The sequence below is a fragment of the Rana temporaria genome, chromosome 5 (genome assembly GCF_905171775.1).
Source record: "Rana temporaria chromosome 5, aRanTem1.1, whole genome shotgun sequence".
Classification (NCBI taxonomy): Eukaryota; Metazoa; Chordata; class Amphibia; order Anura; family Ranidae; genus Rana; species Rana temporaria.
In genome coordinates this window covers 41,947,406-41,971,277 of record NC_053493.1, presented here as the reverse complement: position 1 = coordinate 41,971,277, position 23,872 = coordinate 41,947,406, and the positions used below count along the sequence as shown (strand labels likewise).

The window sequence follows — 23,872 nt, the reverse complement described above, 5'->3', positions numbered from 1 at the left end:
TCTCCAAACTGTGGCCCAGGGACAGATGTGGCTCTTTGCTTGCCTTTATCTCGCCCTTGGGGCACTTTTCCTCCCACTTGGAATAAGACACTATTCCTCCCACTGACACCAACAATGGGGCATAATTCCTGCTATTGACTTCTGCAGTGGGGAACTATTTCTCCCATTGACCTAAACCAGTGATTTTCAAACTGCGGCCCTGGGGCCGGATGTGGCCCTTTGCCTTTATCCGGCCCTTGGGGCACCATTCCCCCCCACTGATAGGAGACACTTCTCTGCCAACTGACACCAAGGATGGGGCACCATTTCTCCCACTCACCCCGACAAAAGGGCAAGATTCCTTCTAATGATGACATAGATGGGGCACCATTCCTCCCACTAATACCAAATATGGAGATGTTTATGCCCACTGTTGCCAGGAAAATTTTCAGTGCTGCTGGCCACAGTCCGGGCCCCCTAACGTCTGAAGGACAAAAAACTGGCCCCTTGCTTAGAAAGTTTGGAGACCCCTGACCTAAACGATGGGGTACTATTCCTCAAATTGACACCAAAGATGGGGCATTATTCCTTCTACTGGTGCCAACGGCAGGGCACTATACCTCCTACTGACACTAATGATGGGGCATTATTTCCGCCACTGTCGACAACAATGGGGCACTATTTCTACCACTGACACCAACTTGAATATTCGCTATTTTCACACTGATCTTCCTCCCGGCCAATCAGGAAGCGGGTGACGAGACCTATCACCCGACTGGCTAAAAGGAGATCTGATCCGATTGACCGTCAGGAGAAGGGAGAAGAGGCTGAGAAGGAAAGAATGTGAGACATACCGTATTTATTGCGGTATAACGCGCTCCCGCGTATACCGCGCACCCCTAAAGTTGCCCCCGAAATTCCTGTAAAAAAAAAATGTATATGATTTTATGACTTACAGTTTTGGTGTCTTCCCAGCGTCCATCGTCTGGTCCGGCGTCCGTCTGCGGCCTCGATGGTGTCCTCCCGGCTTCTCCAGCGTGCGCCTCAAGTCGAGTCCCCGCTTACCGCGCTCAGTTCGAACGCCTCCGCCGACATATACCGAGTGCAGTACACTCGGGTACATTCGGCAAGGCTCGGCTTAGCTCGCGCTCACGCTCTGTGACGTTTATGCGTGAGCACGAGCGAAGCCGAGCCTGGCCGAATGTACCCGAGTGTACTGCACTCGGTATATGTCGGCGCAGGATTTCAAACTGAGCGCGGGAAGCGGCTATCGGCGTATATCGCGCACCCACGATTTTCCCCTTATTTTAAGGGGAAAATAGTGCGCGATATACGCCGATAAATATGGTAAATGAAAAAAGGATTTGTCTAACTTATAGGAATTGAATGTGTTTTGTTTACTTGTGCATCTTGTACATCCCATAGTAATTAGTTTTAGTACTTGTTGTATCCTAAGTACTGAAGCATATAAACTAAACATAACCTGGTAATTTTACTGGTGATTTTTGTCTTGCATTGAATCCACACTTTAGTGACATATATTAGTAATGCATAGTGGTGTATGGTATCGCCACCGCGCTGATTGTTGCTGGAAAGACGTTGGCTGTTGTAGAGTGGTACCGTTAAATTGTACAGAAATCTCCTCTACAAACCTTGAGCACAGATACATTCATCTGTGACAAATTCTAATCCTGGCCTTCACTTTGTGAGGAGTTCTAGGCTTGACATGTTGTTTATCGTGTTCCTGCCCATTAGCCTCTATACATGGCTAGACACTTGAAGAGTAAACAGTGTGCTGCATGCTCTCAGCCCCGACCATTCCCAGAAGTACAGTTTAGGTAAAGCGATGGAGGCGCAGCTGCTAGATTCTGCAAGGATTCCCTTATCAATAGTCATTATTCTGAAGATCAGACCTGACCTAGAGACAGTCTATACTCGTTTTAAATATGTATGATAAGGATTAACCACTTCAGCCCCGGACCATTTTGCTGGTCAATGACGGGACACTTTTTGCGATTCGGCACTGCGTCGCTTTAACTGACAATTGCGCGGTCATGCGACGTGGCTCCCAAACACTATTGGCGTCCTTTTTTCCCCACAAATAGAGCTTTCTTTTGGTGGTATTTGATTACCTCTGCGGTTTTAATTTTTTGCGCTATAAACAGAAATAGAGCGACAATTTTGAAAAAAAAATAATATTTTTTACTTTTTGCTATAATAAATATCCCCAAAAATATATAAAAAATAAATAAATTTTCCCTCAGTTTTGGCCGATGCGTATTCTTCTACATATTTTTCGTTAAAAAAACACAATAAGCGTTTGATTGGTTTGCGCAAAAGTTATAGCGACTACAAAATGGGATAGTTTTATGGCATTTTAATTAATATTTTTTTTTTACTAGTAATGGCGGTGATCAGCGATTTTTATCGGCGTGCGATCTGCCCCAGCCTGTGAAAGGAAAAGCAGCACAGTGATGAGCTCCTCTCTTGGTCACTCTGCTCTCGCTTCCTATCAGCAATATTTTTGTCAGTATTGAATAGCTCATTGTGCTGCTTCTTGCTCTCACACTCCAGCCCTGCTGTTCAGAGGGTGCAGAAAGTTGATATCAGAGCAGATTTGGGAACTACTGTAACACTACTTGCATTTAAAAAAAAATGTAACAATTACAGAGCTGCATTATTAGTATCTTTATATCTGCCTAGGGTGCAGCTTTAACCCCTTCCATACAGGGCATTTTCACCCCCTTCCTGCCCAGACCAATTTTTAGTTTTCAGCGCTGTTGCACTTTAAATGACAATTGCGTGGTCATGCAACACTGTACCCAAACTAAATCTTTGTGTTTTTTTTCCCCCACAAATAGAGCTTTCGTTTGGTGGTATTTGATCATCTCTGCGGTTTTTATTTTTTGCGCTATACACAAAAGAAGAGCGACAATTAAAAAAAAAAACACTATTTTTTACTTTTTTATTTAATAAATATCACAATGTTTAAAAAAAAACATTGTTTTTTCCTCAGTTTAGACCGATGCGTATTCTTCTACATATTTTTGGTAAAAAAAAAATCGCATTAATCGTATATTGATTGGTTTGCGCAAAAGTTATAGCGTCTACAAAATAGGTGATAGATTTATGGTATTTTTATTTTATAATTTTTTTTACAAGTAATGGTGGCGATCTGCGATTTTTTTACTGTGACCGTGACATTGCGGCGAACACATCGGACACGTTTGACACGTTTTTGGGACCATTCACATTTATACAGCGATTAATGCTATAAATATGCATTGATTACTGTGTAAATGTGACTGGCAGGGAAGGGGTTAACCACTAGGGGGCGTTGAAGGGGTTAATATGTTCCCTAAGGTGTTTTCTAACTGTAGAAGGGAGGGGACTCTCAAGGGGAGGAGACTGATGTGTGTTCCTCTGTACTGGGAACACACATTGGTCTCCTCACCGCTGACAGGAGGTGGATCTGTGTGTTTACACACACAGATCCACACCCCTGCCGTGATTACCGACAATCGCGCTGCCGCGGCACGCGCCCTAGATCGCCGGGAATACAGGACGTCATATGACGTCCATCCAGGCAAGGGGTTCCTGCGGTATGGACGTGGTTAATAACAGAACTTTTTGAAGCATAAAAACGCATTGATAAATGTTTAGCCTTGCAAAATGGCCCTATTTAGTGTGTTTACTATACGTAGCTCCTGTCTGAGAAAGTAAATCCATTCATAGATCATGAAGTTATTTATGTACATATGCATGAAGTATAGAAATAACTTCATGATCTATGAATGATAAACCCAAAGCTGAAATTTTGAATATGAGAAAACCTGAATTCTTAAAACCATAATGAAGGTAAAATGACATTTTCTGGGTTGGTGGAGGATTATGTTTTCATGTGTAATTTACAGAATATCTTTTTCATAGACACATCCCGGTGCTTTAGGTGATAGAATTGATGGTAGTTCTGTCAGAATACGGCGTTTACCCAACTATATCCTTCAGATCGTACTGCGTTGCCGGCAGGTGGACAACTTAAGATGCAACTGAGCGTGTTCTTATGTGCTGTGACTGTAGAACTCCCCGCAACTATTTCCAGAGCAGGAGCCACTGCCTATGAGGCAAGATTATTGCAGGCTGCCATCTGGAGCCAAATGCAGGCTCCTGGGCAACCCAATGACTTGTAATAGAAACAAAAATAGCTGTTTGAAAGGCAAGGCTTATGAAGATCACCTGTCACCTTCCATTTGTCGCTTTGGCTGAAAGAACTGGAGTATTGGTGGAATCATTCTGAGTGGCAAGATTGTTATATATTTGAAACCGGTAACGGAAAGGGCACCCATTGCAGCAACTTCTGCCAGTCCTCAAACTTGGAGAGCCATGCTAGGTGTCTGCTTAGGAACTTATAACTAGCCCATTCTATAAATGATCTGTTCCTTTTGAAAATTGTATTTGCTGGACAGTGTCTTGATGAAAGTTCATGATATTTTTCTTACAAATCACTATTTTCAGAGCTACATCTTCCATTTACCCATAGAAACAGTTGACTATGTCCATCTCCTTTTTTTTTATCATCTTTCCTTTTAACTACTGGTAGAAAGCCCTGCTGTTACTGCTTTAAGTTGAAGTGGTTCTCCCTGCAATACTCACTTCTTCTCTGGTAGTGTTCCCCCCTAGGAACTACAAATTCCATGACATTTTGTTGGCTCATTCTCTTGCCTTGAGAGGATGAAGCTAGACGTGTCTATGCTTATTACGTCTGGATGACCACTTGTCATGGCAATGTGCAGTTAGGGGGACAATTATACTACAACTTCCTGCACAGGGTACCCTTAGGACTCTAAGGGTTGTGGGGAGGTGGATGCAATACCTCATTTAGTTTATTAGGTCACATTCGGTGGAGCATTTTAGCCTTTCAGAAACTATGGGGGGGATAGTTTTTACTGCGGACGTGTACACCATTTTCCAATGGCTTAAAGAGAAAGTGAACCCTCATGTGTTTTACTTCCTGTTTATTTTCCTGCAAAGGTAAAGCATAATGGGCTACTATGCATCGCATAGTAGTTTATTATGAGTCACTTACCTGAAACTGAAACCTACGATGTCACTGCTGTCCCCACTAGCAGCGAGCGTCCATCTTCACGCCTCTTCCTTCCGGGGTCGCGAACTCCGGCTCTGTGACTAGCCAGGGACGCGTGATGTCACTCCATGCGTGCGGGTCCCGCAAGTCATGGCAAGAGCCCTTAAGAAACGGCACGATCACCCTTTCTAAAGAGCACATGCGCCGTAGACATCGAGGCAGGGCTTTCTTGTAAATATCTCCTAAACCGTGGAGGTTTAGGAGATATTTCCAGCGCCTACATGTAAGCCTTAATATAGGCTTACCTGTAGGTAAAAGTGGTTGTACCAGGTGTACAACCACTTTAAGGTATAACTAAAGACAAAACTTTTTGAAAAAAAAAAAAAAACTAGGCTCCAACTGCGTATTTTATTGATGCAGCCACAAGTGTTAAGCCTTAGAGAGGAAGTCCCAGGGGCAATTTTTTACACAAAAGGGGCTTGGATACACTTTAAACTTTCATTGCTTAGGTTTAAAAATCTCCATAGGCTTTTCTGGATCTGACCTAAGCTATTCAGCTACTCTGTTGCTAAAATGAAACCTTACAATAAAGTTATCCTTGCAAAAAATACATTTAAAATGTCTCTCCAGTCAAAATGGGAAAAATAAATAAATAATTAAAGCAGATCCTTACCCTGTGGATGCACTAGCCATAATTAGTCTTCCCATTCGAATCCCGCCTCTTCACATAATCTAAAACCTATTTTTTTTTTTTTTTACTTTTTTTTGTTTACTTTTTTTTTCAAACTGTTCTTGGTTGCCATGCTGGAGAATGTCTCAATCACTTTGAAGTTTCCTCCGATATATACATCATATATCCCAGGATGCTTCTCTTTCCATTCACCGCAGCTAGAGGAGAACATACCTGGTGGGCATCATCGTGGGCTTTGCTGTCTGAACCAGCATGAGGCACCCAACATTCGATGATGTAAGGAACAAAGATGGTGGCACAAGACACTTCATGTGGCAGGAGTGCAGTGTATTGCAACAGGACATTACTGGTTCTACTGGGAAGGTGAATATCTAAATAGTGGACAACCCTGAATAACAGGCAAGAGGGATGAGAAAAAAAGTAAAGTTCCTCTTAAAGTTTTTAATGAAGTATGCATATTGCCATTATGGTCTTTATTCAGAGTCATAGCAGTCACCTGACTAAACACTTTCAAAATGGTGCTTTGCAGGAATTTAACATGCATAAATTTAAGTGCTAAAGTTATGTTACGGGTACTATTCTGACAGTTGGTAATATCTTGCTTTTTCATCTACTTTAATATCTCATCTGTCCCACTGCCCACAATAATGAAAAGAGACCTAAAGGCCTTGCCGAAACCAACACTTTCTGAAGAAATTATTTTCTGGTACCCCACTGTGTGATATGGTTCCTCCTGCCAACTTCATCTTTAATACCGATAGTGATGTAGACATTGGTGGTGTAGTCGAGGACCAGAAATCCAAAAATCCCAGAGGTGTTTTATTCTGCAGGATCTTCAGACACCAATATCTCTTCACTTTTATGGGAAGCAGTTGGGTTCAGTATCAGCATTTTGCTGCATTGAGATGCAAGTCAAGTAGAAAGCCAAGTCTAATTTTAAGTACGTAACTGGTTCACCTCTATGCCCTGCAGTTTAATGTGATAGGGAAACTATATGGACCTATTCACAGCTATCAATATGCGTTACCAATGCATACAGAACAGTGCAAATGCAGCCAAAGTGTTTTCTCTGGAGGTAGAACTTTAATGCAAGATTTCATTTTAGCAACAAAACTGCTTTAAAGAGAATCATAAACCGATGTGGAGGAAGTTCTTGGCATAGGACTTGAAACAATAACTTGGCTAACAAATGCTTATCTGTGACAGCACTGCACCCTAACAAAGACATCTACAGCACGGCGAACAGGAACTTCTGCCAGAATGCCTAACAGCTCCGCGATGTGACAGAGAGAGCTGTCAGGATCTTCCTGCATGATTGATTGTAGGGATACCACAACCAACACATCAATGCCACAATAATAAGCGCTGCTGATTACATGTTGACAACGTGTTTTTGAATTAGAATATCATGTACTCGAGGCATACCTCGCTTCATGTGCATGCTTGAAAAGACAGAAGGTGAAAGATTGATGTGTTTTATAAAGGCTTTGGGGAAGTTAAATCCTCCATTCTAGATTATTCCTGAAGAATTGGTCATGGTTTAGTGAACTTGTGTTTATTGCAACTCTCTTAAACTGCAGGCAGTCACATATAGCACACATCTAGAGGTGCCTGCATAAGGCCTCTTTCACGCGGGTGGCTTTTCTGCCGCTGTTAAAAGCATGTTTTTTGAATTTTATTTTTTATTCCAAGATTTCAGGCACAGCGATGATCACTTGCAGTTGTACATTGTGATTATCAACATTTATGTTCGTTTACATGCAGCTGCACATTTAGCTGCGTTGGAACATCCTTGCCATTTCTGATGTGCTTCCTGTTGTTTTTCTTTCCTCGTTGCTGCTGCTATCCGCAGGAGAAATAGTACACTGCGGACGTGTACGCCATTTTCTGATGGCTTTGCAGCTGCATATAGCTGCGCTAAATCATTCCTGGACGCAGTGAAATTTTTTCTAACCGCACAAAACCCCATGTAACTAAACCATTGCTAAATGCCGTGGGTGAATGGGGCCATAGAAAAGCATTGTGTTAGTTTTGGTGCGGTAGAGAACTTCATCTATCTGCAGCTAAAAGCTGAATTTTATCTGTCCTTTTGAAAGGGACCTAAAGGTTCAGTTACTTTTCATAACTTCACCCAATCTGTATCTCTAACAAGCAAATTAAGATTTAGATTGGTAAAAGGGTTCAGGCCACCCAAAAAGTGATATTTTGTCCTAGGTGGAGTTTGGAGAGTCAGCCCTTGGCTTCTTATATGTCTGGTACTCCAGCAAGCCAGGTCAATCTGCCATACGTCCCAGCACCTTTTCTGTCTTCCTGGAGGGTTTGTGCGTTCCGAACCACCTTTCATGTGTTCCAACTTCCGTTATATTTTCCATGACGTCAAGTAAATACACAATACAGCAAAGTATTTCATTATGGTAACGAAGATGTTTCAACCAAGGAATTCAGTGCTGAAGTCTCAACAATAGAGTCTCCAAAGCTGGCCATTCCCTAATTGAAATTCTGGTTGCATTTTGATTAGTAAGTAGCTTCACCTGCTAGACCGAAGTTGATTATTATATTGACTTTGATAATTTTCAGACGATCAACGTCTACAGCCAATTTGCTGCAGTCACAGAACAGTGTATTCTGACAGCAGCAGGTGCCGCTGTCCCAATGAGAAGGCCCCCCCAGTCCCTGGTGCCCAACACATGGGCCGCATGTGGCTCATGAACTGTTGGGCACCAGTTCGGCAGTCTGTGTTCCAGAACTGAAATGAAGTCTGTAGAGTGAGCGCAAGTTATTTTGCCCCACAGTACAAGTAAAGTCCTATCCCGGGGGAGAGAGGGAGCATGAGATCAGGCAAGTGTTCATCAAGGTAGGGATGACCACCAATACAGATGGGGGGTTTAATAGTTGTGACATCAGTGCTGGGAGGTTTTTTTGTGTCCACTGACACCAATGGTAGGGGTTATCATTTTGTCCACTGGTACCAATGTTGGGGGCTATTGCCTTAAATAATAGTATAGGTCCAGCCAAAACTTTTTTCTTTAACTTTTGGGTTTACACTGCTGAATAGGGATAAGTGAAGTCTTTTTTGGTGTAAGGCATTTTCACCCTTAATCTTGCTCATTTTGCTGCTTGGGTGAAAATTTTTCTTAAGAGGGTATGGATTTTTTTTTCTCCCCCTTTTTGTGAATTTAATATTTAATTTGTTACTTTATTTATTTTTTATTTATTTATTGATACTTTTTCACAGTTTTTTTTCTTTCTGTAAAAACAAAAAGACAACAACAAAACTGTAAAAACTGACTCAAATGAGGGTCTGTTTTTGCACACAAGAACAGGTCCAGGTTAGTTGAAAGGTGCAACTGTAACCCTCAGGCCCCGTACACACGAGGGGATCTCCACTGGAAACGGTCCGCCGGACCGTTTCCAGCGGAGATTTCTCCTCCGGATTTGGATCCGATGGCTTGTACTCACCATCGGATCAAAATCCGCGCGGAATTCATCCGCGGTGACGTGCCGCGCCGTCGCCGCGATGATGACGCGGCGACGTGAGCGACGCTGGAAGGTAAGTACTTCCACGCATGCGTCGAATCATTACGACGCATGCGAGGGAGGGGAGCGGACGGATTGATCCGGTGAGTCTGTACAGACCACCGGATCAATCCGCTGGACCCGATTCAAGCGGATAGATTTCTTAGCATGCTAAGAAATTTATATCCGCTTGAAATCGATCGGCCCGAGAAATCTCCGCGGATAAATATCCGCTAGGCCGTACAGACGACCGGATTTGTCCGCTGGAACTGATCCGCGGATCAATCCCAGCAGATAGATCCGGTTGTGTGTACGGGGCCTCAGGAGTGATTTAAATAAAGCCAATTGCACCCTTTAAAATGACAGAAAAAACACCCTTATCTTGTCTCCTTTGTTGACTCTGAGGCCCCGTACACACGGTCGGACAAAACCAATGAGAATGGACCGAGGTTCAGTTTCATCGGTCCAAACCGACGGTGTGTATAGCCCATCAGTCTGTTTTCCTTCGGTCCAAAATTTTAAAACCTGCTTCAAAACCGAACCGATGGACCGATGGTTAGTACAGAAAAGCATCGGTTCAAAACCCGCGCATGCTCAGAATCAAGTCGACGCATGCTTGGAAGCATTGAACTTCGTTTTATTCAGCACGTCGTGTGTTTGACGTCACCGCGTTCTGACCTGATCGGTTTTTGGAACGATGGTGTGTACGCACATCAGACCATCAGGCCACTTCAGCGGTGAACCGATGAAAACGGTCCGTCGGACCATTCTCATCGGTTTTGCTTGACCGTGTGTACAAGGCCTGATAAATTTTGCCAAAACAGGAATTTTTTTATTAACCATGTGAAGCCCACGCTATAGCCAAAAGACAGGCTACAGCGCTTCCTTTGTTGGGAGGACGTACATGGATGTCCTCCCTTTCTCACGCTGCCCACGCGCCACTCTGTGTTTGCCGAGTCATTGGGACTTGGTTGATCACAGATCAGGGTAAAGGCCCCTTTACCACCTGATCAGCTGTCAGAAAATGAGAGCTGATCACAGAAGTAAACAGAATCCGGTTGTCACTGTCAGTGTGAAGAAAATAAGAAAGCTGTTCACTGGCTTTTGTAAAAGGTACATCGGCCCCCTTAGTGCCCACCAGTGCTGCTAATCCCTTCAGTGCTGCTTATCAGTGCCTACCACTGCACCTCTCAGTGCTGCCAATCAGTGCCCATTAGTGCCTTTTCATCAGTGTTGCTTATCGGTGCCACCCATCAGTGCAGCTGATCAGTGCCCATCAGTGAAGGAGGAAAATTACCTGTTTGCAAAATCTGATTAACAAAATTTAAAAAGGGTTTTGTTTGTTTTTTTGGTCGATTTAAATACAGTGGAACCTCAGTTTACGAGCGTAATCCGTTCCAGGAGAATGCTCGTAATCCAAAGTACTTGCATATCAAAGAGTTTTTCCCCATTGAAGTCAATGGAAATGAAAATAATTTGTTCCGCATTGACTTTAATGGCATGCAATACCGCATGCGACCAGAGGCGGGAGGCGCCGGAGAGCTTCGGAAAAGGCCTGAGGACACCTCAGGTGACCTCGGCAAACCTCAGAAAGACTTTGTTCCCGAGATTTGTCAAGGTTAGCCGAGCTGTCCTCTGGCCTTAAATGTGCATTTCCGAATGGTGACGATCAGCTGCAATTGGCGCCATTGGGCTCCGCTTGTCTCCGGCGCCCCCCCCCCCACCTCAGGCCAAACGTGTTGCGAGACCACAGTCGCAAACTGAGTTACAATTTTTTGAAAATACAGTGCTCGTATTGCGAAACGCTCGTTAACCGTGTTACTCGCAATCCGAGACTCCACTGTACCAACAAAAGATATCTCTATTTGTGTGCAAAAAATTATAAAAACTTCATATGGGTAACTTGTTGCAAGACCGCGCAATTGTCATTCAAAGTGTGAGAGTGCTGAAAGGTGAACATTGGCCTGGGCAGGAAGGGGGTATAAGTGCTCAGTAAGCAAGTGGCTAAATCTCTCAAATTTTGCTAAATCTTTGGGGAAATACAAACTATCTATTTCGCTCATAATTAACCCTGAATCCTTCACTTTAGTCACTGCCCCAGGGGAACTTGCTATCTACTGTCCTTACCGCAATCCTACAGATAAAGTCAATGTACTTGAAAACCAGCTAAATCAATCAGCATGTGTTTGGATTGTGAGATTAGAGAATCCAGAATGGACCAACACACATACCAATTTAGCAAGCATGCTCTATTTATACTGCGTTCTATGTGGGAATTAAACTGCATCCCCACAGTGCTGTCTGCTGAGCCACCTAGTTGCAAGGAACAATTCTAATAAATAATAGTAGTTTATATCTACTCTTTAAAGGACCGGAATAAAGGTTGATTGCAGTCTTCCTTTAGGCATGTCGCTCCTTAAGATCTCTTGCAAAGAGAAAATGAACCAAGCACAGTTGTCTATCAAATGTGATGTGACATATCAGGAAATTTGGAGCTCTCAGTGACGGGTACATGCTATGAATTAGATATATATGACTTGAAAAGGCTGAGCGACCAGCGTGTCCTCCAGCTTTATGTCCGACAGTAGGTCAGGTAATAATAAAATATAAATAAACAATATAAAAAATAAAAGTGGCATAGAGCCAACTGCAGGTTTCAAGTCCGTGGCTGTGCTTGTTGTATCATATTGTGGTTTCTAAATTTCAAATTGCATTAGCAACCAAAATTTAAAAAAATATACTGAATGGAAAAAGTAGCACTGCCATCGCTTTAGGTTTAGATCACACAGCCTTCAGCTTGTATATGCTAGTCTGAAGACCAGAACTTGTAAGGAAACCATTTGCAAAGCTTTGAATAGATTTTTTGTTTTTAGTTGTAGTCATCACCCAAATTTACTCCCACTCCCCCCCCCCATATTATGCCCCATCATTATTTTGTTCCTGTTGCGAGAAACCGTTTTTATAAATCCCCATGCTGTAATTAGCAGGCTGGTAAAAGTCTTGCAGGGGTAGCTGCCGAGAACTTATTTCCCATTGGCATAGGCATACCCCCAGAACTACATCTCCCAAAAGACCTTTATGACAGAACCCACTGTCACTGTGTATTTTTGGAGCGGGGGCTGTGGGCTGACCTCCTACCTAATGACTATGGCCCAGCAGAGAATAAGAGACTTGGGGACAAAATGGCATTGAGATAATGTATTTTAATGTAATGCTACATCCCTTCTCCCCCCCCCCCCTTTTGTTGCTGTGTTTAATTGTGTTGGGTCATGGCACGTAGACAAAGGATGTGGAGACACATCCCAGCGGGGGGATGTGTAAGGAGGGGCTGACTGCTTATAATCCCTTGGTGTGTTTCAACTGTAGTTATTTGAATATGCAAGTGTCGAGTTTCCATTGGTTCTTCCTTGTCCTCTACCCCCTCTATGACAAGGCTAAGGGGCGTGTCCCTAACTGTGTTTAAAGGTGTATGTTATGAACCTAATAAACAGATTTATGCTCTGCGTGTTTAACCCTCAACATCTGTGTGGTTTGCCTCGTAATTGGGAGGTTAAGGGGTGGTTATGACGAGTCTGCTAACTGCAGGTGCGTTTTGGAGGACAGGAGATACAGGTCTGGCGGAGGTACCCAGCCGGGGTAACCGAGATCCGTCACAACCTTTTCCTACACACACTGTGTGGACAGTCTCTTGTGAGTCAAGGCAGTATCCTTATTTTTCTGGGGAACTAAATCAAATAAATCATTGTATGTAGAAAGGGGTAAAGAAGGCAGAGGGTAAAGCTCTGTAGTCCAGCAGGCAGGGCTGAAATTCTGTGCTGCATAGGCAGCTCACATTAAAAAGTTATATGCTCAATGGATTTTTTTCATATTAAAGTGGTTGTAAATCCTTACAGTGAAGTGACTGGCCCCAGGTAATAAAGAGAGGTATAACAAATCCTCCTACATAAGTTGTACCTGTTTTAGTTGCAGGGATTTCTCCTCTACAGCCGTTCAAAGTGCAGAATTTATTAAGCTCATATGACAGTTCAGAAAGCAGGGGTGGAGATCTGAAATTACAGTCTGCAGAGCTCAGTGAGGAGAACTCAGGATCCTTCCAGCACCCTCACCCCCCCCCCCCAGACTATGGGGCACCCTGAGCTTCCTCAGCACTCCATCTTTCACCCGATTGCCCCTCCTGACAGCCCTTCACTTGAGATTGGCTGAGGTCTTCATAAATAATAAATATTCCAAGCAGCTCCTCCTAACCTCCGCCCGCTATGTCCAGAACATTCTCCAATGTCCCAGAAAACAGGGGGAGGCAACAGGGAGGCTGCTAGGATAAGTTTTCCAGCCCTGACCCAGATTCACAGCTCAGACCTGAGCTAAAATAAATGTACTTGCACTAACAATCTACACTAACTACCGACTAGAGGGTGCTACAGAGGAAAGGGACACACCCCCTTCACACAGCACACATGAACAGAGCTGAGGCTGTCAATCAGCTGGAGATCCCTCCCATCACCATTTTTTCTCTTTGTGTCAGGAAAACTTGTCTGAAGTGATTCGTTCTGATAGCAGAGGAACCAGGCAGCAGACAGAAATGACACATAGTGCTTTTAATTGAAACAAGTACACACTATAGAGGTATATGCTTTGTTCATATTTGATGTCTGAAGTTTGCAATCACTTTAAGAAGAAGAGAAGCAGAAACACGCAAAGGTTGTTGGGAACACCCAAAACTTCTAGGTAGACGGAACAGAGTTGGGAATTATGGTTTGGAATTTGGAGCCTTACTTGACTCCAAATATATATATACCGGTATACGGATATTTATTTATGGTTTATTGCGTGTGTGTGAAATGAATATATATGACCGGTTTAAATGGTCAATACTATTTTGTGATAATTTCCCTTTTGTAATATGAATTCCTTCTTTTGTGTCTTGTAGCCTCTATGGACGACACATGCAGGCCAACCCGGAGCCCCCAAAGAAGAACAACGACAAAACCAAGAAGATCAGCCGCAAGCCCTTGGCAGCCAAGAATAAATAGATTTCTGATAGGTGCCATATTTTCATGGCCTGTCTGCATGTGCCTAATCATTTCTATTTATTTCCTTGAAAGGAAGAAACTGCCATTACTAAGGCCATGAGAATTGACCTTGTTTGCCTTATATATATTGTGCTGTTGAAAAAGCATTATTAGCTATGCATCTATAACTGTTACACTTTTATATTTACATATATATGGTCAGGTATTACCCAAAAGGCTTGCCTTTTAATTATACATTTCACAAACCTCATTTTGTGTATTATTATTTTTTTCTGATGGTTTTACTGTATGTACTCAGCCTTGATAGGAAATTTTAACCAAAGCGATTGTATAGTGATAAATGAATCAATTTGTGAATCGGATTGCATTTGAAGATCTCCCCGATTTCTGAAGGATCATGCAATTCATGAGTCATGATTGTCTGAATTAGTTAATTGCTTTGATTCTCTGCAGGTCAGACAGATCTAATTTGCAAGTGTTCAGTTGAATGAAAATGTGCTCATTTCTGGTTTGTGTAATTTGATAATCATTGTTAACTGCCACTCTTCTTTAGCAGCCTGGACACAGTGGCAGTTATCAGCCCTCAGCTCAGGAAAGAGAACAGGCCATTTTCTATGGAAGCCTTATAGCCATAAGTGAATAACAGGCCAAACACGGTAATTCCTGTGGTGAGGCTACAGGAATCGTGGCGTAACCAGAGTTATGGGCGCCCGGGGCAGAATTTTTTTTCCGCCCCCCCCCCCTCCTTATATAAACATCCACTCTGGCCCTCCAGGAGGAATACCAATAATAACACGTCCAGGAATCCCCTGTGCACAGGAATCGCACTGCCCGTTGCACCCCCGGCTACAGAGACCTGCCAGGAATCCTCCAATCCACTTATGATGGAAGCAGGGAGGACCTGGCCGGCACAAATACATATGATTAGCACTGACACAGGGGAATGCGGGGGCCAGCCGGCATGGTTGCCATGACTACAGCGCGGCCCGTCTACACCAGCGGCCTGGCAGTGCCCGGGGGGGGGCAGCAGGCCGGGCTCCTCCGTCTCCCCCCAAGTTCGGTTCCAGCCATCAGCTGCCGGGCCGCCATCTTTATTCTCGCTGCCTACACGCTGAAGAGGAGGGGGAGACACCGAGAGCTGTCATATAGGATGGACCGAGGGGCTTCCCCCGACAGCCCCGGCCGAGGGGACACACACATACAAACACACTCACATTTAATAGCCCGCTCGGTGGTGGAGTGTTTACCGTCCTTGGTGGACATGGCTGGGGTGGCCGCTCCCTGCTGTCGGTGACTCGGCAGGCGGCCTTCTCCTGGCAGCTCCAGACTGTGAGGGAGGGGAGAGGGAGGACACGAGCGGCGCACAGCTACAGACTGATGGTAGCGACTGCTGACAACATGGCGGCGGCAGCGCAGACTCTCCGGCTCACACAGCGCGGGAAGGGGGATGTCCCGGCCCAGCATGCCAGCGTCCCCCCCTCAGCTCAGCACCCGGGGCAGACACACCGGCGCCCCCCCATCGGTTGTTACGCCACTGACAGGAATAGAACAGTTTAGGAGTGGAGATTCAGGCTGGGTTCACGCCTATGCCAATTGGATGCAGGAGAATGTGACTGGCTCTCTATGGAACCGGTTCACATATCTCCACAGCAGGTCCAGTGCAAATTGCAGGAAAAATATGTGCCTTTTTTGGTCTGTTTCAGGTCCGAATTCAGCCCAAAATTTGGGCTGAAATCCGACCTGAAACGGTGAACAAGCACGCACTGGACCCCTGCTGTTCGATGGATGCGGCTCATATGTGAACTGAGCTTCAATGTTTTACCAATTCCCTTTTTTGGCTAGTTATCTTTTGGCCTTATGCACACTGCATGATTTAAAAAAAATATATATAGTTCTTTAAGCGTTTGAGGTTTTTTTTTCCTCTGGCTGTAAACTCGCCTTCATCTTGGCCTATGTTTCCATGCACACCATAGGCATATTCAGAAGTTTATCGGCAGGGGGGGGGGGGGGGGGGTTTACAGGCTGCAAAAAAAATCATCACTTGTGCATTCAGGAAAAGAGCTTTTAAGCCTAAAAAAAAGCTCAAAAGCTCTTTACATGCATTAAAGCTAGGCACATGCCCGCGGTAATGCATTCTAATGCCCAGAATTCTGGCCAATCAAATGTATTAATGCCACACGCATGAATGTGCAATAATGCCCCTGCAAAATGCGGCTTTTTTTGCGTTTTTGCTGCTGCTAAACTCCTGTGGGAGAAAAAGTATCAAGAGCATACAGTGTGCATAAGGCCTTAAAGTGACACTATATAGGTTCAAGTTTTTTTTTTTTTTTTTAAATAACAAACCTGTCATACTTATTTCCAGTGTGCAGTTCGTTTTTCACAGAGTGGCCCAGATCATCCTCTTCTGGGCTCCCACGGCGGCTCTCGTGGTTCCTCCCGGCAATAGATAACAGCCCTCTGGGAAGCTCTCTCCAGAGGGGGTTAACTTGCGGGCATGCTCCCGTGTCATACACTCAGCGTCCATAGCCGCAGAGTGTATGACTTGGCCCCGGCCACTGCATCATTGGATTTAATAGCAGCGCAGTCATCGGCTCCTGCTGCTGTCAATCGATCTATCCAATGACGAGCCAAGAAGCTGTGGATAGAGCAATGTGGGATCGCGCCCACGGAAATTCGGGGCTCAGGTAAGTAAAACAGGGGGGGGGGTGAGGGGCCGGGCACAGTAAGGTGTTCACCTTTGTTTAACTCCAGCCTAACCTTTTAAAGACATTACTTTTGATCACTTTTGTATTCCTTAAGAAGTCGCAAAATCATTCCTCAAGCCAGCTAGTGTTTTGTAGCCCCAAAGGTTCTCTGTAACAAGCAAAGTTAATATCTTGCATATGAAATCACAGATGTGATGAGTGTAGTATTGCCATTATGCTGAAGTGCTGCGGCTTTCATATGACTTGCTGTATCTGCCTTCAGTCTGCAGCAGCTGGAGAGTGTAAAGAAGCAAGGAACTGAATTGGTCGGATGATCTCCTAATAAATACCACTTCAAATGGGTTATCTGACCATCAGGTGCCACTTGTCTTAAAAACATGGACCACCTGTTAAGTGAAATGAAGCTTATTATTCTAGCTTGTCAATTATGGGACCAAGATGTAAGGCTAGTGCACATGGGCCCAGTATTTAGCACAGGGTGACACACAGTGCTGGTTCGCAGATACAGGCGTTGTGTATGGTTCATGTCTTTTTTTAACGTGTTTTTACTGGCAAATTACACTGCGTGCAGGACAGCCCAAATTCACCTACAGGTAAGTGTGGCCGTCTTGTACGCACTAACACACATCAGAGCGGCGTGATATAATGAACATCTTCTTCAGAGACCCTTACTGGCTACATGTGCAGACCATTATAGGGCAGTTATAAGGCTAGAGTCACACTTTTATAATCAGAAATACATTTTTCTGTGCACTTTTGAACACTTTCCGTAACTTTCATTGCATTTTATGCTAGCTTTTAGATGCACGTTCCAATATATTGGCAGTGTTTCATGCTTGCATGTTTGTAATTCTTTTCATGCACAGTGAAAAAATGAATGGCATCTATTGTAGCAGTGATGGTATTCATATAATTTGCATGGTACCCCTGGGGCCCTGAGACTTATGGAACCCTCACTATACAAATCTAGGCCAGCTGTCATGGTCCAGAGTTTCATAATATTGAAAGCATTAATTACCATTTTGCTTAAATTCCCATGGTTTAGAGTCTGGTCCAACTATATCCTAGGCCTGCCTATTCATTCAAGAGGCTATGCATCTTAGGATACTTTCACACTGAGGCGCTTGGTGCACTGGCACCAGTAAAGCGCCAGTATTTTTTCGTGTTAGCCATGATTTTTGTCTGCTAGCGGGGAGATTTTAACCCCCACTAGCGACCGAAAAAGGGTTAAACCCGCCCGCAAAGCGGCGGTTTGCAGGCGGGACAGCAGCGCTGCCCCATTGATTTCAATGGGCAGGGGTGCTATAGGAGCAGTATTTTTACCGCTCCTACTGTGCCTCAAAGATGCAGACTTTTTTTTACCATCCTGCCAGCGCAACACTCCAGTGTGAAAGCCCTCAGGGCTTTCACACTGGATAGAAAGGAGCGGCTTTTTCAGGGCGCATTGCAGGCACTATTTTTAGCGCAATAGTGCCTGCAAAGCGCCTCGTGTGAAAGCAGCCTTTCGGGCCAGAATGCAATCTGTAAAGGCCGAACGTAAAGCAGGTTATAGACTAACGGATGGCTGCAAGTACTGATCTGTGTATTCTGGTGGCGCCAGAATACAATAGTGTGGCGGGGGAGATCTCTGCATCATACATCTATGTGTTGATGTGGGGTTCTGTCAGTATTTTTTTCACTCAACACACTAATTGAAACAAAATAAATGAAGGTGTACACCCAGCTCCAAATCCTCACTACAATAGATATATATCAGGGTTTCCTGGATGCTGAACAAGGTATGTGAGCACATATAAAAATCCATTTGGGTATTGGTTTTCCAACACCGCTACCCATTTACCATCACAAGCTGACTTCAAGCACACTGTAAATGTATTGTACGTGCCTTTATTTTTGTTTGCTCGATTTGGGAAGGGTTGGGTCAGGTTTTGTGTTTTTGCAACCATTGGGGAAAAAATGTCTTTACTTTCTGTGTGGTCACTGAGACAGGAGGTGAGAAACATTTCTCCACCAAGATCACAGACCGTAATTAATAAGTGATTGTTTGAAAATTGAGGCGGAAGGGGTTAGAACCTCTTTTATTGCCATCTATGTCACCATTGAAGAAATCATCTTACTGTTTGGTTATTAGGATAGGAAGCGAGGTACAGTCTGCCCAGCAGGGACACAGATGGCATTAAAAAATCTGCCAAAGGTTATATCCATTTGACGTTCAAACCAAAACGTTTATTTTTTTTTCATTCAAGTTCGTCTTTAACCACTGCATATATACGGCCGGGTGGGAGCTTCCACCTTCTGAGTGGACATTCAGGAACGTCCCTCAGAAGGAGGGGGATGGCAGCGACGCGATCCCTATGCGCCGGTGTCATCCGGACACGGCGCATCTCCGATCGGCAGGAGGGCTCTGTGATTGGCCCTCCTGATCACATGACGGCCGTGTCCATTCACAGCCGTCATGTGATGTAAATAGAGAGTCGGTTGCTAGGCGATCGGCTCTCCTCTCCTCACATAGGAGTTGTCGGTGAGGAGAGCGGATCACTGCAGCCGGCTGATGATCAGTGAGTATGAGCTGTTTTTTACAGGTTTTTAGACATTGATCACCAGACTAGTGTCACCCTACTGTAAACCACACATAGTCCCTACACAATGTCCCCACATATGTCCCAGTAAAATCATATGTCCCAATGATCTTCTGCACACATATGTCTGTGATCACCTGCGCACATCTGTACATGATCATCTGCATACATCTGTCCGTGATTACACACACCAATTAATATACAGAATTTTTTTTTTACCAAAGACATGTAGCGAAATACATTTTGGCTTAAATTCATGACAAAATTTGATTTTATTTGTTTTGGTTTTTTTAAATAGAAAGAAGAAAATATTGTGTTTTCTTTAAAATTTTCGCTCTTTTTTTCACTTATATCGCAAAAAAAAAAAAAAATACGGAGTCGTGAATAAATACTACCAAAATAAATCTCTATTTGTGCAAACAAAATTATAACAATTTAATTTGGGTACAGTGTTGCGCAATGAAAGTGTGAGAGCGCTGAAAGCTGAAAATTGGCCTGGGAAGGAAGGGGGTGAAAGTGCCCAGTATTGATGTGGTTAAAGAGTATAAACATTAATCTAAGGGGCCACACAGAGGATAAAGTACTATACCAATGTAAATGTATTGATATTAGGGGATCTGAAGACTCCTAGCTCTACAGATTTTACTGTTCTCCAGGGGCTATCGGAGTAAAATGAAATGTGACAAGTTCTCTTTAAGAATCAGTTAAATCAGTGCTATGCAACGAGCCTCTATGACCTGGAACTTCACATGAAAAGCATTTGCATCCAATATATTTTCTCATTCTTTTTGTATCCTTGGTAAAATCTGTGCTTGGTTATAACACCATAAAAGACCCCCTTCATGCTGTATGACTGCAAGATGTGTAGACCAGGATGAGTTTTTGTGTTGGATATTCTTGTACACTAATTGCTAAACATACCATATAAAATAAAAAATATCCACCTTGTATAAACAGTTGTTGCCTTTTTACATTGTCAAATGTATGTTATTACAATCATCCACACGCAGAATTTACATGTGTACAACCCGAGATAATGGAGGTCACCCTGGGGAAGGATGGGGGAGCTCTGAAGGATGTGACTTGTTTTAGAATTAGGATTCTGCATTTTTGTTCTGGTGCTAGAAATGGATTGAGAGATTCTAGAGAGGCAAAGAACTGAATGGGTCATGTGATCTCCCATCGAATGCCACTTGGAATGGGTCTTGTGATGTATCATCAGGTGCCACTTCATCCCAAAATCTTGAACACATCTGTCAAGTTGAAGATTGTCACTTGGTGCTCTAAAAAGAGCCTGTCGCCAAACCATTCATTTCAACAAAAGTCTTCCTGTAAGGTATATGTGCATTTAACACATTTCAGGCATTTTATTTACCCACAAATGACTCTCTCTTGTGTAGACTTAATTGAGTCTTAGACCCCATTCACACCTAAGCGACAAAACGCCCGACGCGGGACGCTTCTGCTGCTAGAGGGGAGAATTCCCATTGCCGTCTATGGAGATGGTTCACATCTCATAGACGCGCAACGCCTGTCGCCTGAAAAAAAGTCCCGGACCCTTTTTTTCACGCGACAGGCGCGTTTTCCCATAGATAGCAATGGGAATACTTTAGGAAAAAAAAAAAAATTGAAACATTTGTAATCGCGGCAAATCTGCCGCTACACGCGAACGCGGCTGTCGCTTAGGTGTGAATGCAGCCTAACCTGTAGGTTAAAGTGTAAGGGTTTACAACCACTTTAAAGGGGTGTTCCACTCATTTTTTTTAATTAAAAGTCAGCAGCTACAAAAAGTGTAGCTGCTGGCTTTTAATAAACATACACTTATCTGCTCCACCGCCCAGCGCCGCACCGCACGGAGCTCCGCTCCTCTCCCCCCTCTCCGCCGGCGTTTCCATCCTAACTGTGGGCACCCGGCCGTGACAGCTTTCGGCTTCACGGCCGTGTACTCACTGCGCATGCGCGAGCGGCGCTGCTCCCTCTGATTGGACAGGCGATCGCCTGGGACCTGTCACGTGTCCCAGGCGATCGCCTACAGGGAGGGGATGCCAAAAGGCGATTAGACTATTCGCCTTTGCAGCCCCTCGGCAGAAGGAGGAAGTGGGACAGGAAGTCCCACTCCTCCTGAAGCCCCCACTCCCCCCCAAAAAAAAATTTGTAAGGGGGTGAGGAGTGGATTAAGCGGAAGTTCCACTTTTGGGTGGAACTCCGCTTTTAAGTGCCAAAGGAAGCTCTGGGATCTCCGATATGACCATACAAAGAAGTAGGATAAAACACCAAAGTCAAAATCGGTAGAAAATATTCAACTTGATTTGTAGTGTGATAATTTGCAATGTGTTTTGGGTCAAGCATGTGCTAACCTCTCCCCATCGTGCATACATACACTTAGCATAGCCTTCCTCAGCTGGGGACAAATCTATGCAGCTCCAATTAGTATGAAAAAGACCAGCGCAAGGCTGTTCCCTCTTTATTAATCTCTCCCGGCCCCGATGGAGATTTATTGTTTTGACTCATAAAATGTGATGCAACTTTTTACACTCCAAATAAAACTGAATATTTTACACTTGATTCTTGCTTAAACTTTTCATTTGGCAGTGGGAAGAAATTTTAAAGGAGAATCCACTGGGCAGCGATGTGGTGACTTGTTAACTATAAAGAAGTGCCACGTCCCTCAATGAAGGTTTTTTGAACTACGGTCCATGGAAGAATGGTCAACAATTTCCATAGACACACTCCTAAACCTTGTAGACAGCCTTCCCAGAAGAGTTGAAGCTGTTATAGCTGCAAATTGTGGGCCAAGTCAATATTGAACCCTATGGACCAAGACTGGGGTGCCTTCTGCTAATGTTGTGTTATGTAAGCATTGCTTCCGAGCATGCATGTTTGTACTTTGGAGTTTTGTACACACGATCAGATAATCCAACAACACACATTTGTTGGCAGACAATTTTAAAGCATGCTATCCAACATTTGTTGGCGGAAAATCCGACATCAATTGTCCAATGGAGCATACAAACAGTTGGATTTTCCAACAACAGCCTGCCATCACACAATTCCTGTTGGATAATCCGATCGTGTGTACGGGCCTTAAGAGTTCCAGTTTGGGGTGGAAGAACTTGACTGGCCTGCGCAGAGTCCTGACCTCAATCCGATAGAACACCTTTGGAATGAATTAGAACGGAGACTGTGCACCAGGCCTTCTTGTCTACATCAGTGTCTGACCTTACAAATGCACTTCTGGAAGAATGGTAAAACATTCCCATAGACACACTCCTAAACCTTGTGGACAGCCTTCCCAGAAGAGATGAAGCTGTTATAGCTGCAAAGGGTGAGCCAACTCAATATTGAACCCTACGGACTAGGGTTGGGCTGGTTGTCCAATTGAATTCAATTTAAAATGTTTGTGTTTACAAGAAGTAGAAATATGTCCCCATAATTCGGCAAATGTATTCCATTATCCTGCCTTTCCCCCTATGATCCTACTTGCTCTCTTCATTCCACGTTTCACCATGTAATCTTTGTACAGCACCAACCAGCCTGTATAGTTTATCTGTTTTTCCCAGGCTGTGTACAAGATGGCATATGTGACACGTACCTGATTTAATGAGTGCAATAACTGCCGGCACTAATAAAACATGAAGGGGCCATAAAAATAGCCACTGAGGTTGCATAACATTACAGTATCGTCTGTGCCTGATGAGCGATGTGTTTGCCTCTATAATAGCAATTACATAAGTGCCCATACATGTCGTTTTATGTAATTATTTTAATGATCCAAGTTTTGTGGTCCCAAATGAATTAATACTCCTTAAGCTAAGGAATATTGTTTTGCTAATTCAAAGATGTTGCCCATGCCTTTCTGTAAATAGACTTGGCAGGTCAATAGTTCCCCTGTTATGTCCCTTTTAAGTTTGAAGGCTGATCATGAAAACACAGTTATTCCCATAGAGAACCATTGTATGTTATAAGTGTTCTGCAATACCTGAGTTTACCAGCAGGTGACACTAGTGGGTAGATTCAGGTAGGGGCGCGTAAAATAAGGTTGGCGTAGCCTAGCGTGTTTACACTATGCTGCCTTAAGTAAGAGAGGAAAGTACATGATTCTGAAAGCACTTACCTCTTTACTTAGGGCGGCGTAGTGTAAACACGACGGGCGTAAGGGCGCCTAATTCAAATTGCATGGAGGGGGGCGTGTTGTATGGAAATTAAGCTTGACCTCACGTTTTTTGACTTTTTTTGCTACTGCGCATGTGCCGGGCGCCTACATTTCCCAGTGCGCATTGCGGCTACGT

General features: G+C 44.0%; 1 protein-coding gene across 7 annotated transcripts in view; it reads left to right on the top strand.

Annotated features, from left to right (window-relative positions):
- Positions 1–14,549, top strand: part of RSU1 (Ras suppressor protein 1) — a 190,168-nt gene extending 175,619 nt beyond the window's left edge. For all 7 annotated transcript variants that reach the window (XM_040352456.1, XM_040352461.1, XM_040352455.1 and 4 more), the window contains exon 9: positions 14,197–14,549. In XM_040352456.1, the coding sequence (XP_040208390.1) occupies positions 14,197–14,299 (103 nt within the window). In that variant the 3' untranslated portion in view covers positions 14,300–14,549. The remainder of the gene's footprint in view (positions 1–14,196) is intronic.
- The last annotated feature ends 9,323 nt before the right edge of the window (positions 14,550–23,872 follow it).